This window comes from Mus caroli, chromosome 17, assembly GCF_900094665.2.
Source record: "Mus caroli chromosome 17, CAROLI_EIJ_v1.1, whole genome shotgun sequence".
NCBI lineage: Eukaryota > Metazoa > Chordata > Mammalia > Rodentia > Muridae > Mus > Mus caroli.
The window spans coordinates 49,282,972-49,297,776 of NC_034586.1; the positions used below are offsets into that span (position 1 = coordinate 49,282,972).

A 14,805-nucleotide genomic window follows, 5' to 3' on the forward strand; every position below is an offset into this window, starting at 1 on the left:
ACTGGATTTGGCTTGCCTCTGAGGGTATTTCCAGACCATTAACTGAGAAGAGAGGGAGAATCCACTTTTAATGTGAGGGCATCACCACACGGGCTCAGGGCCCAACCAAAATACAACAAGAAAATAAACAGTGTGTGACTTCTCTTTGGGAGACATGTAACCTACAACAGACCAAACCATTTTATCCTCATCTATCTAAGTGAACTGAATGGGTGCGAGAACTATGGCAGCTATATCTCCAAGAAGTTTAGTTAGCCTTGACAATGACTAAGGAAAGCTGTATCCCTGCAGGCAAACGCAGCTTGCAAGATATTGCAAGATATTCTTTGTGTTTCAATTCAGGGGATGTGGTGTAGGGAATTATGATCTTTCCATAAGAGCTTTAGGTTGCATGTGTTGTGGGGCTGTGCTGTAGTATTGTCTAGGTCACAGAGAAAGTTTTGAATCCTTGCAGTGGAGAAGGATGTGCAACAAAGTGAATTGGTGTTCTTTTGGTCCATCAGCAAAGAATTTTCCTTTAAGGAAAAGATAAAGTTTAGAACCGTTGCCTATCAGGACACATTTCTGTCTTTGATTTGAAGGCAACAAAATACAATTAAGAGGATTCAGTGTGGTTAGACTCCTGTGGTGGTTAAGTCTTGATAGGGTAGTTTGGCCTCTAGTGCTACAAACACTTAGCAGGAATATCAGTGGGTGTTTGAGCTGAGATTAGAGATCCTAGAACTCAAGACCCAAGATGAAAGATGTATTCATGAGAAAGACATCCTGGCAGAAAAAGGAAACAAGAGGCACTGTCGTCCACTTACCAAGTTCAGTTTGGTGGGAGGCTGGGATCGAAGGTGAGTTAAGGGCAGGGATGTTGTGCCTAGTTCTAGCCTTGACTTGTTCTGGATACTGGAGGAAAGACTACATTATGAAATGGTACGTGACTGACTTCTCTTGCCACTGAACCCAATTTGGCTTTTGTGTTTCCATTACTAAGCCCCATATAGTTTCTTTCTAGCAAGCCAGGCCAGACTAAAGAGGGAAAAGTTGCTGTTTTCACGCTCAGGCACACTTATAGTGGCTTACACATAAATTCCACGCTTAGTTTCAAGCCACTTCTCATTCTTCTATTGGCAGAAGCAGTCTGGGTTTTCTTGGGCGCCAGGAACCGCCCAAACAGAAGCAGAGCAGGGACTCCCCCATTTCTCTCTCTCCTGGTTCCGCCCAAGAGGGAGCCAGCGGAGCTCAGCTGTATGGGGAGGGGGTGGGAGGGCAACCAAACAGCTAGGTTTCCCTGCAAGGAAAAACTGGCCCCATACAGAGGTGGTGACGGAGAGGGGCACCGCTAATCAGCAACAGTAACCGGAAGGAAAAGAGATACACAGCCTGAACCTTGGAGGGTGGCCACCCACCCGGAATCCCCGGCCCTCCCGCTCCTGCGTGTGTGGGCGGATCTGGAATCTCAACACAAAGGGAATCCTCGGCAGCAGGAAGTGCATCACGAATAAAGGGGACCGGGGCGGGGACAATGAGCCTCCTCCTTTCCCTTTCCACCCCGCCCTCACGGAACCCAGAACCGCAGCGAGGAAACCCCTAGAGTCCCTCATCACTCCAGGATCCCCAGGGATTGGAGCAAAGAGCCTCCGCCAGATGTTTTGGGGCTGCTTGCACCTGCTGCCACGCCCGGATCCTGGAGGAGGGGACCCAGCGGTTGCTGCAGCACTGCAGACACCTGTTCGCGTTTCCCTCCTTCTTTTCCGGGTGCAGCAGCACCTGGGCTTCTGTTTGTTCACTCCTGGGCTCTTAACTTTCCCTTTCTTCCATGCTAGGGCTTCGGTGGAACCAGGGCTCCGCAGGTCCCTTTGCCCTCCCGCAGGGATGCACCCTAGGGTGGATTTCTTTCGGAGAATGTAGGTGGAGAGGGAGTCCCCTCCTGAGCCCTAGGGAAAGGGGCAGGGAGACCGCTTTTAGTTTTTCTGAAATACCAGCAGTTCCTGGCGCCCCGTCAGTCAAGGGGCTGAGGGTGGGGTTGGGGGACCCTTACCGCGGTGGAGAGGGGATCACATTGAAACTGTTTTTACACGAAAAAACAAAACCAAAAAAACCCTAACTCTCCTCTGTTAGTTCCATGTATTTTATAAATCAATAAAAATAAGCAAACTTTTCTAGAAACACTCTATGCACACTTCATGGGAGAGTGGGAAACCATTACCCATTTAAGAGGGGTTTTTCCCTTTTAGTTTTGGTGGTTGGGGGACAGCAATGAGAATTTGGCGAGGGAGTGTACCTGAATTTCCTTTCAGAGCTGAGGAAGGAGAGTTTACAAAACCTCACACCTGGAGAGACCCTGGTAATCAGAGTGGCAGGCACTCGGCTGACTTGGAGCTGGGGATGGCAGGTGCACCGGAAGGGGGACACCTCCCTCCGGAGCCCCAGGCTGCCTTTGCTACCTAGGACACCACGGTGGGGTGCCTCCCCCTCCTAAGTTCTAGGCGGAGGCGGGTTACCTGCGGTGACCTGTCTCCTCCTCTCCACGACACCACACCCACGGGACTCTGGTCTCCCGGGAGAGGGACAGAGCTGGAACAAAGGGGTCTTTGTTCCCAGCTCCTGGGGGGCGGGTGTTGCTCTGGCTCGCGTTTCTCTGTTCCTCAGCGTCCCTGGGGGTACTCGAGGCTTAGCACCGCAGTCTCCCCAGATGGGGCGCCGTCCTCCACGACCCTAGAGCGCGGGTCAGGGCGCGGCGCCCCGGGCCACCGTGAGCTCTCGAAAGGCTCTACGGAGAGACCCTGGGGGTGTCTGTGCAGAAGGAGGAGGGAACGGAGGAGGAAGCCTGGAACGAGGCGGGTTCAGAGCTATGATCACGGGCTGCTCTGGTCTTGGTGCAGCGGCCGGGGAGTAGCTCCTTCTGCTGCCACCCCCTTTCTTTGCCCGGCCCCATCCTCTGCACGCCTGGCCCCCCGCCCCTGCCGTCATCACGCTCCTGGTGGCTTCTTCCAGCTTGGCACTTTCCTACAGAGCCATCCTTGTGGACAAACTTTGATGGGGAATTTCACACAGCGCTGGAAAAATGCCGGTTATGAAAGGATTACTGGCGCCACAGAACACCTTCCTGGACACTATTGCCACCCGTTTCGACGGAACACGTAAGTAGGGCTTGCTGGAGTTGCCCGTTTCCCTAGGATGGTTTTCTCTTCGACTTTTGCTCCCTCTCCTCTGTTTCCATCCGCGCAATAATTTGCCTTCATGTCAGGGTAGCCAGTGTATCTTTTAGTGGAGAAAGGAAACAAAATAAAACAAGATCCACCCCCCCAACACACACACACACACACACACACACACACACACACAAATCATAAAAGCACTTGGTATTGGTTTAGGTGGATCACTTGATTGCCTAGGTCTGGAACACAGAAACACAGGTCTGAAAATGATCAACAATTCGCGGTAGGACCTGTGCTGTGCTGTACCTTGAGTAGCTTGGTGCAGGGTGAGATGCTCTGCACTTTATTTTTCTAGAGTTCCGACGCTGCCCGGGTTAGAGTTTGGAGGTTTTCCAGACTCCTATGATTTTTCATTCCACTTTAAGAAATCCTGCATAGATTCATGGAGGCCAGGTGTGAGCTGTCCATAGACTTTTCTGAGTGTTGGAAGTCTCTCAGAATCTCCCCTCTTAACTCTGAAATTACCGCAACACTTGAGGAAAGACGATTGAAGAAGGAGGAGTTGAACATTGTGAAGACTAATTCGACCACAGGGAAAGTTTCAGAGTCTTTTGAAGTGAAATAGTATTGAATATCTGACTTCTTGGGTTGGGCTGGGAAAAAAAATCTGAGTGCAGATGAGGTGTTTTGTGTCCTTCTGGAAAAAGCCCGGGATCTTTCAGGACCACGGTCAGGTCCTCTCCTCCTGGCTTCTTGTGCGGGAGCCTGGGGATCTTGTAATTGGTTATAGCCCTGTCCTTAAGAAATGCTGGCAGTAGGTCCCACCAGGATACCTACATCTTCATTATAGGAAGTTTCTGTGTGCTCGTGGCCCCTTTCCTGTCTGTTTCATAAGACTTATATAGACTCATTCATTCTAAAAGCTTTCTCAGCAGTTCAGAGTGTTTCTATTTTATATTGTGGCTGTGCATCTCTTGGAGCCCGTGGGAGATTTAACATCTCCTTCCACTTCCACACAGACTGTCTGGACGCGCAGACCCTTCTGAAAGGGTGGGATACAAGATTTTAATCTTTTGGAAGAGTTGGGCAAGTTTTACATGCTAGAAAGGTGAAGTACTCTTTGGTTTTGTTTGGGTTTTGTTTTTTAAATTCAGCCTCGTCAAGGCTTGCTCACTTTTTTTTTTTTTTTGTAGCTGTTCTTTTAAAATACTCCTTAGAGGTATCCAGTCTTTACCTTTTCATATTGTGTATTATTAGATGACAATAAGAAAAATTATTCCGGCACTAGTTCAAATCCTGTCCACTGACGCCACCTTCATAATCAACACTATTGATTCTAACTGCTCTAAAGGTGGTGATATACTGCCAAAATCAGCATCACTGTCTCTAGCTGCTATAACTGGAATCTCTGAAGAGTGGTTCTGAACAGTTGATGGTTCTTAAAGTTGAATATTCCAAACCAAGGTGATCTAAGCATTAGTCCTGAGTGTATGTCTTGAAGGTGAGGGATTAGAAAATACTGATTCGCTTATGTCATTGTCATTTAAAGTTGAATGGAGGATAGTGTATACTGAATCATCCCAGCAGAGCCCTGGGAACTACCTCATAGTGGCATGTGGATTTCAGTTGCTAATCAAATAGACTGTAGTATAAGAATTTGGCCTCCTTCTGACTGTCATGATAAGCAGAAGTGTACATGTAGAGAAATGTAGGTGTGTGTGTGAATCACACTATTCTACACGTTCTTGTTAAAGAGCAGAAGCTTAGAAAATTTTAAATCCTTACTTTAGAAGCTCATCATATACCAATATTATCTATCTATCTATCCATCTATCTACATGTATATATATATGTATATATACATACATATATATATATATGATATATACATATATATAATATTTGGTGACCATACCTGATCTGTGCTCCCATGGTCTTGAGGAATTCTGGAGAGATGCAGAGTGCACGAAACCACAGTATTCCCAAGTAGTGAGTAACATAAACATTGACAGTGGCAGGATTTTTGTTTACAACATTTAATGACTATTTCTTCTCTCAAGAAACTCTGTTACAAAAAGATTGCTAGTTTCTCATTTAACTTTTAATTTAGTTGCAGAATAACTTAAATAATATGAAATTTAAGTAAATTCTCAGTCATAGAATTTGCTAAATGTAGAATTGTGAAAATATCACTCTTCCAGTTAAAGGTTTAGTTGATCTTATTATGACGTTTTCTTCTTGATACAATTTTTTTTCAAGTAGTTCTAACCTTGAAACTTTTTCCAATGAGCATTCTATTTTCTCTTGATACATTCATAAAAATAATTTATTTTCTTTCAAAAGACAAGGATATATGCAAGTTTTAAAGTATCAAAATTTTAATTGCCACCTCTGCAATAAAAAAATGTACTGAAATTTTATATTGCTGTTTTATTCTGTGTACACTGAGTTAACTCTGTTCATTTCTACCTCATTTCTGGGGTATGTTTTGGGGTTTCTCGTGTAGGTTTAATTATTTTTTATTGGATATTTTATTTATTTACATTTCAAATATTATTCCCTTCCCAGGTTTCCCCTCCACAACCCTCCTATCTCATCAACTCTTCCCCTGCTTCTATGAGGGTGCTCCCCCACCCACTCACCCACTCCCACCTCACAGCCCTAGCATTCCCCTACACTGGGACATAGAGCCTTCAGAGGACCAAGTACCTTTCCTCCCATTGATGCCAGATAAGGCCATCCTCTGTTACATATGCAGCTGGAGCCATGGGTCCCGTCAGGTGTACTCTTTGGTCGATGGTTTTGTCCCTGGGAACTCTGGGGGGTGAGGGGGGTAGGCAGAGGTTATTCTTATTTTGAACAATTCTAATAAAAATAAAAGAGAGAAAAATGTCCTGGCAGACTTTCCCTTTCTAACCTAAACAACACAGAGATATTTTTATTATTGTTACCCCTACTGATTTACTACCAAAGTTAAAACCATTAGAAAAACTCAGGGCATCAGCTAAAGGTCTACCCAGTGAAAAAAATAAATGTGCTCCCATCTAGACATCTACAGCATAATCCTATAAATGTATAGCATGCCAGGACAACAGAAAAGAAGTTAGGTTTTTATCACCCATTGCTGCTCTACTGATCTGCACTGTCACTTTTTCTTCTTCCCCCTCATTTTCATATATATAATTTATAAACCTGCTTGGAATACTACTTAGACAAAATTATAACTAAAGTATACTTATTGAAACATCTCCTAGATTATTTAAATGAAATATAATGAGATGGAGACCAAAAACCCTTCAGCTGTTGAATCCATATATCCCATTTATGGAGAAAAAAGTTAATTACCATAATTTGTTGGATCCATTTCGTGGATAAATGCTTCTCAGTTAAAACCCACAGGCGTATATGACTATCATCATACCCAACATATAGCTCATATTAACATAGCTACTTTCACTGGCTGTGTTTAGTGTATTGTTAACCTGTCTGAATAAATACTGTCTTTGACTATATTAATATTGTCATAAACACTAAAGAAAAAATACTAAAAACATTTAAGGATATATTAAGAAAAAAATCTAGTTCTTAAGTATGAATATAAATACCATCTGATGAAAACTTATAGTCCTTTTTTGGAAGGTATAAAGACATGTCCATTATAAACATGATGGTGCATTAGCCTACAGTTTCCAGACTTATCTAAATTTGAATAGATACTTCTTTCTCTATGGGGTTACTAAGACAAATTGTACCCTGACATATCCTATCAATATGGTGGTACCTAACATCTTCAAAACAAAGGTGGTACTCATTAATATTTGTATATGTTTTATGTATACTTATGTAGCATGACCAAAAGATTTAAAGAAATGTATTAAAGTTAAAATTCTTCCGGTGTGGATGCAGTTTTTATGTGGAGCTTGTTGTTGGGTTGTTGTTATTTTAAGTTCTTCATGTTAGAGGCATAACACAATACACCTAGTGGTGCCAAGGGCAGAGTACGTTAGGGCAGACGCCAGTGCGACTCTCCTTACGTCTTTGCTGAGTTGTGGTTTGGAGAACGTCAACAGAGGCTGATAAAGAGCAACAGACTTCATTATGTCTCAGCCTGTCTATAAAGCTTGTGTGAATACACTTAGGGAGATGTCCCTAGCACTCTACTTACTGAAGTTTGCAAAAATTTGTGCTCATTGGGATTGCTTTGTTTTTGTTTGTTTGTTTGTTTTTACCTGCTATTAATGTAGATTTTGTATTCCTCCTATCTATGTTCAGGAAATCAGAGTTCTATGTTTGTGTTCCATTTCTGTGTAATAATCACCACAACAAGGAGATGTTTGCCACCTCCCCCTTTGTAGTTGGGATGTCTAAGCATGGGTCAGCTGGGTCTTCTATTAGGCTTGCAAGGCCATAAACAAGTTGTCAGCTGCACCTGCTGCCTCATCTAAGGTCCCAGGTCAGACCCTCTGTCCTAAAACAATGGTTGGAAGACTTGTATATTTATAACTGAGGTCCTGGTTTTCTTTCCAGCTGTCAACCAGGCACTCTTCTCAACAGCTAGAGCCTGCCAGGAGGTATTACTGCTCCTTAGCCTCTCCCATGCATGAATAAGAACAGCTTATTTCTCCAAGATCAGCAAGGGGATCTTTTGGAGAGGTTCCCATAAGTCAGAACCCTTCAAGATAATCTCCTTTCTGATGAACTCAAGGTCAGTTCACTACTTATCTTAATTATATTTTTAACCTAAGCCTCATCTGCATATTAATGTGTTTGTGCTCCACATTCCAGGGAAGGGAACTCATGGGGTGTGTATGTATAGGTCAGACTGTTAGAATCCATGTGGGAATTCTTTCTATCACAGCTGGTGTCTCTTTACCATTGTACTAGCCTACTGAGCCACACACCTGCTAGTCCACAAAGCAGGTTTTTGAGCACTTTCTGCTAATAGAGTATGCAGGATACCATACTGAATTTACATCTGAAATCATCAGGAACAGAAGGTCTAACCTATGTGAGATTTTTCTCACATCTGGCAATGGCATATGTATGAAGCAGCCTAGGACATCGTGATAAGCTGTTTCCTCCTCCTTTCATGTAGACGCAATGTGAGAGATGGGGAAACAGTTCTGAAAATGAGTCTCAAGTCTCCTGGGCAAAAGGAAGATGCTCCAATCCCCCTTTAGAACTGGAGGTATTAGTACTTGGTCCTCTGCTGGATGTGGAGACAGATGTGAGTCATCTGGAAGGAGTGGCACTGAATGACAGTCTGTATATTTTAAAGTGACAGGGCTGGTTTTGTTGTTGTTGTTGTTGTTTGTTTTTTGTTTGTTTGTTTGTTTGTTTGTTTTTTACCATGTTAGTGTGGATGAACTCTGGGCAAAGTGCTTTTCTCTGGAGCTTCCTTCTTCCTCCTGACTCTCTGTTTCAGATTCAAGAAAGAACAACCCCTCTGGGTTTGAGGGTGGTTCTGCTAAACAGAATTATGTTTTAAATTTAAACTTATTGAAAGGTGGAGGAAGAGAGGGTGAAGGAAAGAGATGGAGAAGAGGGAAGAAGAAATGGTAAGACACTGTACATTCCTTCTCTTTGGGCTTTGTTCTTCACCTTCAAAAGAACTGTTTTAGACAATCTCATAACATTTGCTGCAATGAACAAGGTATTTATTTGAACTGCAAGACCTAGATTTGTGTCCTTATCAGAAATTCATTGATAACAAGTTCAAATCATTAAAGAGTTATATAATCTTTAAAGAACAACATCAGATAACTTTATTTTGACATCATGATAACAAGAAACAATGTGTATCTAAGAGGTTAAGGCACTGTGCTCACACTTCTTTTCATCTCCACATTTGGCTTTACCTTTAAGCCAACAGCCATGGCAGCAGACATTTTATCTTCTTCACAGAGAACAAAAGGCCTGTGTATGGAGGGCTCTGGGTTACCTTTTTCTGAGATATCCTAGATTGACATACTTCTGGGGCGAGCATTTCCTTCATGGAGAAGGGAATCTCATCCCTTGTCTCATCTTTCCGATAATGTTGAGTGGACATTGTCTATATACAAAGCCATTACACTGGGATAAATCAACCTTGCCTTTTTTTATCAAAGGGGGCAATAATGCATCTACACAAACTGCTACAGTATAGCTCAGAAAGAGCTGGGAGTATTAGTTAGGCCGAGAAGTCTTCACTTAATAAGTAACACCCAAGTAGGAATGCTACTGTATCATAGCATCCAAACCCACTCTATTGATTTGACCAGTGTTTGAACCATGTGCTGCTGGCATTTATATGGGATTTGGGGGAACATACATACCTTGAAGAACAAAAGGGTTAAGATAGAGTTTGGTGGATGATAGAAAACAGTTATGGGAAGGCTCTAAATCCTCGGTACCTGTCAGAACCTAATAATATCTCTCTGCTCGGGTATGGGCCCCATAGACTGCTGTGATCATTTTCTGAGAGAAGTGCCTGTTTTCCCCCAGGGAGTTGGCTTTCTGTTAGTGGAAGGTGTTGATTTCTGGCTGCATAGTTGTCTACTCTTCTCCTCCTGGGTCTTTCACCCCTGAGCTCTACTATAGAATGTTGCCTGTGGTGAAGAAAAAACGATTGCAGGTCTGCTGGAATTCATTCCTGGTGACTCTGATGGCAGGTGTGCTAGCAAGCAGTCCCTGGATGCCTACTGGAGAAAAGCCACAGTTAAAAGGCACAGGCTCACAACTGCTGCATAGGGCACAATTCACCTACACTCTGTGTTGGTTGACAACCATCCAGATTCTAAGTTTTTAATCCATTTTGGTTTAGTAGAGACACAAAAACAAAAACAAAAACAAAATACCAGATAAGACTATAATTTTGCCTATGGCAGCATTCAACTTTTCAAATTTGGCAACTGGAGCAACCGAAGAGTTTTCTCAGGAATTTAAGTGCTCAGATATAGTTCTTAAATTGAAAATTCTCTGGAAGATAGATCATGCATTCTTCTGCTGCTGTTAATGTAGTTATCTGACTCCCTTAAGTCCCTCAGAATTCACTTGTCCCCAGATGAACTAATAATCTTCTCTAGCCTATCAAATGTATTTGTCTTGCTTTGTCTCCTGGCCCTGTTCATAGCAATACCATCCACCCGACTCTTCATTCTAGAGAGTTAAGTTAGCCTTCACTGCCCACATATATAATTGCTTTATTACAGAAATATCCCAGTTTGGCCCCTCATGTCCAGTCACTCTTCATTGCTCTTGTGTGTTAATTTGAGTCCTCCTTCACAATCATGAACTCAGTCAAACTGGACTCCAAAGACAGTGGTCTCTTTTGCCATTGCTGTACAATCAGATTACTTTATACCCAGAGTGACTGCTATTAGGAGTAACATGAGCACTTAATTGGGTCTGTTAGCTTTGTACTAACACTTGGAAGATGCTTCTGCAGCACAATTCAAGACATACCTCCTCTCCAGGTTGCAGACAGACTTAACCTGAGCATACTGCTCACCCAAACCTTGGCGACTTAAAGCTAAATATGCTCTGTGAACCTCAAGACCCACCTCTGAGAAATCTCTAAGGGTAACCAGGGGCCTCCCTCTGCTTTGAAAATAACCTATTCGTCTCTCTAATTAGCTCTTCTAAGCATTCATAGTTCAGCACCCAGCTGTAAACTCTTGGAAGGCCTGGCTTGCCCCATTTCCTGGACTTGCAATAGAGTCTTTGTTCTGCACTTAGTTTTTTAAGTGAAACGTTCTCAAGTTCCTCCAAGGCCAGAGTCACATTTTAGACACATCTAGTTGCCATCCATAGTAAGTAGTCTCCTATGATTATATTTGTTATGAAATGATTCTGTAGGATAGATCCAAAAGAAATGTCTTGCAGCTCCTTCTTTTCAGTTAAAGTTGACAAAATGCAAGCTTAGAATTCTATCACATTTCACGAGCCAGTGATCTATCTGCACAGTCACACTACTATGATATGTGTGTGTAGAACATGTAAACATGTAAACACAGGGTACTCGCTGCTATCACTTCTAGTTTCCATCTCTTTCAGAAAGGATTTATCCTTTAATTTTAGCCATGTCTCACCCATATGCTGTTTGTTTTCCGTCTACTAGATTATGCTTTAAGTACTTGTCTCTTAAAGACTGTTTTAAATTGGTGTTTAAGACTCACATTCGGAAGTACTAAATGTATTCACTGTGCAAGGCAGCTTTGCTCATCAAAGACAATCTACTGTCCATTTTAAAAAGTATCTATTTTCTTTGTGATTTTGATGCTTAGAATTTGCTGATGTACTGACTTTAGGATATCCTTGTGATTGCTTTTTTTTTTATTGTAAGGCTAATCTCCCTGTGAAGATATTCTGAATCTTATAGCTTTTTATAGTGACATCATTTGTATTTTTACTTTGTAAGACGCTTATAAAGAAAATTCTTCTACCTATTTTCAGTTTGCTTTTATGAGAAAGAATTATACTCTCCTGTATCCAGTAGCATATCTTAGCAGAAATGAGTTTGCTTTTCTCTGCAGTAAATTTACAAGACAAAAAGAGCATGCTTGGTTCTCTAGCTCTCAAGTGTAATCCAAAGCGCTTTTCTTTGTTCTTCCAGAGTTTCTTTTGTCCTATTAGGTCTTCTGGACAGAGGTCTTTATCGTACTTGTCATCCAAATGAGCTTCCTGTTTCAGTTATTGAACTAAAGAAACTGGAGATGAGAAAATGTGCTTTGCTGGAGAGAAGGATCTATCTAAGTGTTTCAGCTGTTGTGAGGGTTAAGGAGTCAGGTTGTAGTGGTAGTACATTTGGGGATGCGGGGTGTGATGCTCCTTTTGGGACCAAATATCTGCAATGTTTCTATGCACACTTTAGCCCATATAGCTCCTGAATAAAAAACATGGAAAATGGAACAAGAAGCTGCTGATACTACCCTTGGCAGGTTCTGAGCGATTCCAACCAAAGTAGGCTGTTACTAAAAGCCATAAGAGTCTCGATCTGTCTGGTTCTGCTCCATGTGTGTCCGGATTGGGAACTCCTTTGAGGAATTCACCTCATGCCTGAGCTCCTGGCAACCTTCTTCTTCTGCCTCCACCTGCCTCATGGATCTTTTTCTCTTGAACCCTTACCTACCTCATGGCCAACTCCTTCTCCTGGTTCTGTCCCCTTGGACTCCTGGTCGGGATCAGAAGTCCAGCTTTTCTCTTTCCTCTGCCCAGTCATTGACTGTTCAGTCTTTTTATTAACCAGTCAGAGATAATTGGTGAGCACTCTTTACACCACATTTATACAGAAGCTTCTTCAATATTCATGACAATGCCTGTGCCCTGACTGTAACTAGATCTCAGAGTACAGAAACCAGCATCTAAATACACAGAGCACAAGATCGTTCTTCAGAAAGTTGACAAGGTCCTCAAATTTGCTACTGGTGTTATTTCTTCCATGGAAAGAATGACTTAGAAGATAAACTTAGTTACACTTGTAACTTTAACACTTAGGCAAATACTTCTGCTGTGACTCCATGATGGTGAAAGGGCATTAAGGTCTGTAGGACAGAGCTTTCTAGTTGCAACTTAGACTGCCTTGGGTTAAATTATATTTCAGTTATCTGAAAATATTTTTTTTGGCAACTATCTGTTGATGAGTCCATGGCTCTCAATTTTAGATAACGTATTTAATAAACACCCTGTGTCTTTGTCTCTGTGTACAGGGCTCACATCTTCAGCAGAATGTTGTCCTCTTTTGTGTAAGACCAGCTTGTTTGAGGATATTAATAAGTGTCTATCTATCATTTACACAGAGTTTCAGTCTTGAATATTGCTACATATATGTTATTGAATTATTTACATTGTAAAATACAAAATACTTTCTTGGAAACATGAATTTCACATCCTTCCCATGTTAATTGTTTTTTTTTTTAACTTTAATATGGATGGCTTAATTCGTGTTTCTCTTAAGCTTTGTCGAGTTCTGTGTTGCACTCTGTCATTTCTCATCCTGAAATCACCTTAAGTGGATATCTCATGTAACAACCGTGCTTTCCCATGGCATATTTGACTCTTCTCCCCTGTGAATAAATTCTGTAATCTCATTTGCTTAGTGTGAGGTAAGGATCAAAATATGTTCTTCATCTATCCCTATCCAAATTTCACAATTCACCAGTTCATCTTTTCTGAGATGACAGGTTTATCACATTTTATGGTCCTCCGTTTTTAAACACCTCTTAAAGTTCACCAACTTTCCTCCCCATATGCTGTTAGTTTTTCTCAATTTGATACAAGGCAGAGTCATTTGTGTGAAGGGGATCCTCAATTGAGAAACCACCTACATAAGAATAACCTGTAGGTAAGTCTCTGTGGCTATTTTCTTAATTAGTGATTAGTATGGGAGAGCCCAGACTGCTACTGTAGATGGTGCTATACCTGGGCAGATAGTCCAGGAAGGTATGAGAAAACCAGCTAAGGTAGCCAGGAAGAACAACCAGTCCTTCAGTATATAGTATTTCTCTGAGGCTTCAAACTCTTCCTCTTATTCTTGCCCTGACTTCCTTTGGTGATTGACTGTCATTGAGATGTGTAAACCAAGTAAACCTTTCCTTTCTCAAGATGTTCTTGCTCAGTGTTTTAGCACAGCAGCAGCAGCAGCAGCAGCAGCAGCAACAGCAGCAGCAACAGCAGCAGCAGCAGCAGCAGCAACAACAACAACAACAACAAAAATCAAACTAGAAGATTGGTATCATACCTGTAGTTACAGAAATGTTGAACAATGTCTAAAATTCCCCTTCAAATCTTCCCAGTTTGAATCTTACTTGTCTAACTGTTTTAATAATTGTTTAAGTAAGTCTAATTGGCTTATTTAGAAGTCAATAAGAGCTTAACATCAGATTATGTAGTTAAAAAAGTGGTGGTGTTTTAATGGAATATTCTTGGGAAAAATGAAGTGTTTATAATGTTGAAAATCCTAGTCAAGAACTTTCTGAGTATTTCTACTGTTTTGGGGGAATTTCAACAAAATTCTTACAAATTTCCTGCTTATTTTATTCCTGGAAATAATATCATTGGAACTGAGGAAATGGTTCAGTCAGTGAAATGCTTTCTATGTGAGCCTGAAGACCTGAGTTATCCCCAGCATCTACATGAAAAGCTGCACCTGGTGGCACACGTGTATAATTCTGATATTTCTGTGGAGGCAGGGCATGGTGGTGGTGGTGGAAACAGTCAATCCCTGGTGCTGGCTAGTCAGCCAATCTAGTCTAATTTGAAGTTCCTGGTCCCAGTGAGATACCCAGTTACAAAGCCAATGTGATTCGCCCCTGAAAAATGATGTGCAAGGCAGACCTCGGACTTCCACAAGCACATACACACTGGCAAGTGCACACATTTGAACATGTGGACTTGCACATACACACGCATTCACACACACACATACACACACAATGTACCTTTGTAATTGCATTTCTAAGCAAAATCTTTTCTTTGGTGGTTGTTTTCAAATTAATCATGTTTATTTCTAGAAGATTATTGATTTCTATTCTTTATTTTTATTTTTAGCTTAACCAGAAAAATTAATGATGTTCTAAATTATTGAGAAGGTAATAAATTTGCAGTCTCTTTCTTGGGGTTTCTAGGTTAAAAAAAAACAATATGACTTCAAATAATAAGCTTCATGAGTTCATATTTC

At 41.7% G+C, this 14,805-nt stretch overlaps 1 protein-coding gene across 1 annotated transcript in view; it reads left to right on the forward strand.

The window, feature by feature from the left end:
- Positions 1 to 2,887: 2,887 nt before the first annotated feature.
- Positions 2,888 to 14,805, forward strand: part of Kcnh8 (potassium voltage-gated channel subfamily H member 8) — a 352,841-nt gene continuing 340,923 nt past the window's right edge. Inside the window, exon 1 of the mRNA XM_021149362.2 lies at positions 2,888 to 3,131. Coding sequence (XP_021005021.1) covers positions 3,056 to 3,131 — 76 coding nt within the window. The 5' untranslated portion in view covers positions 2,888 to 3,055. The remainder of the gene's footprint in view (positions 3,132 to 14,805) is intronic.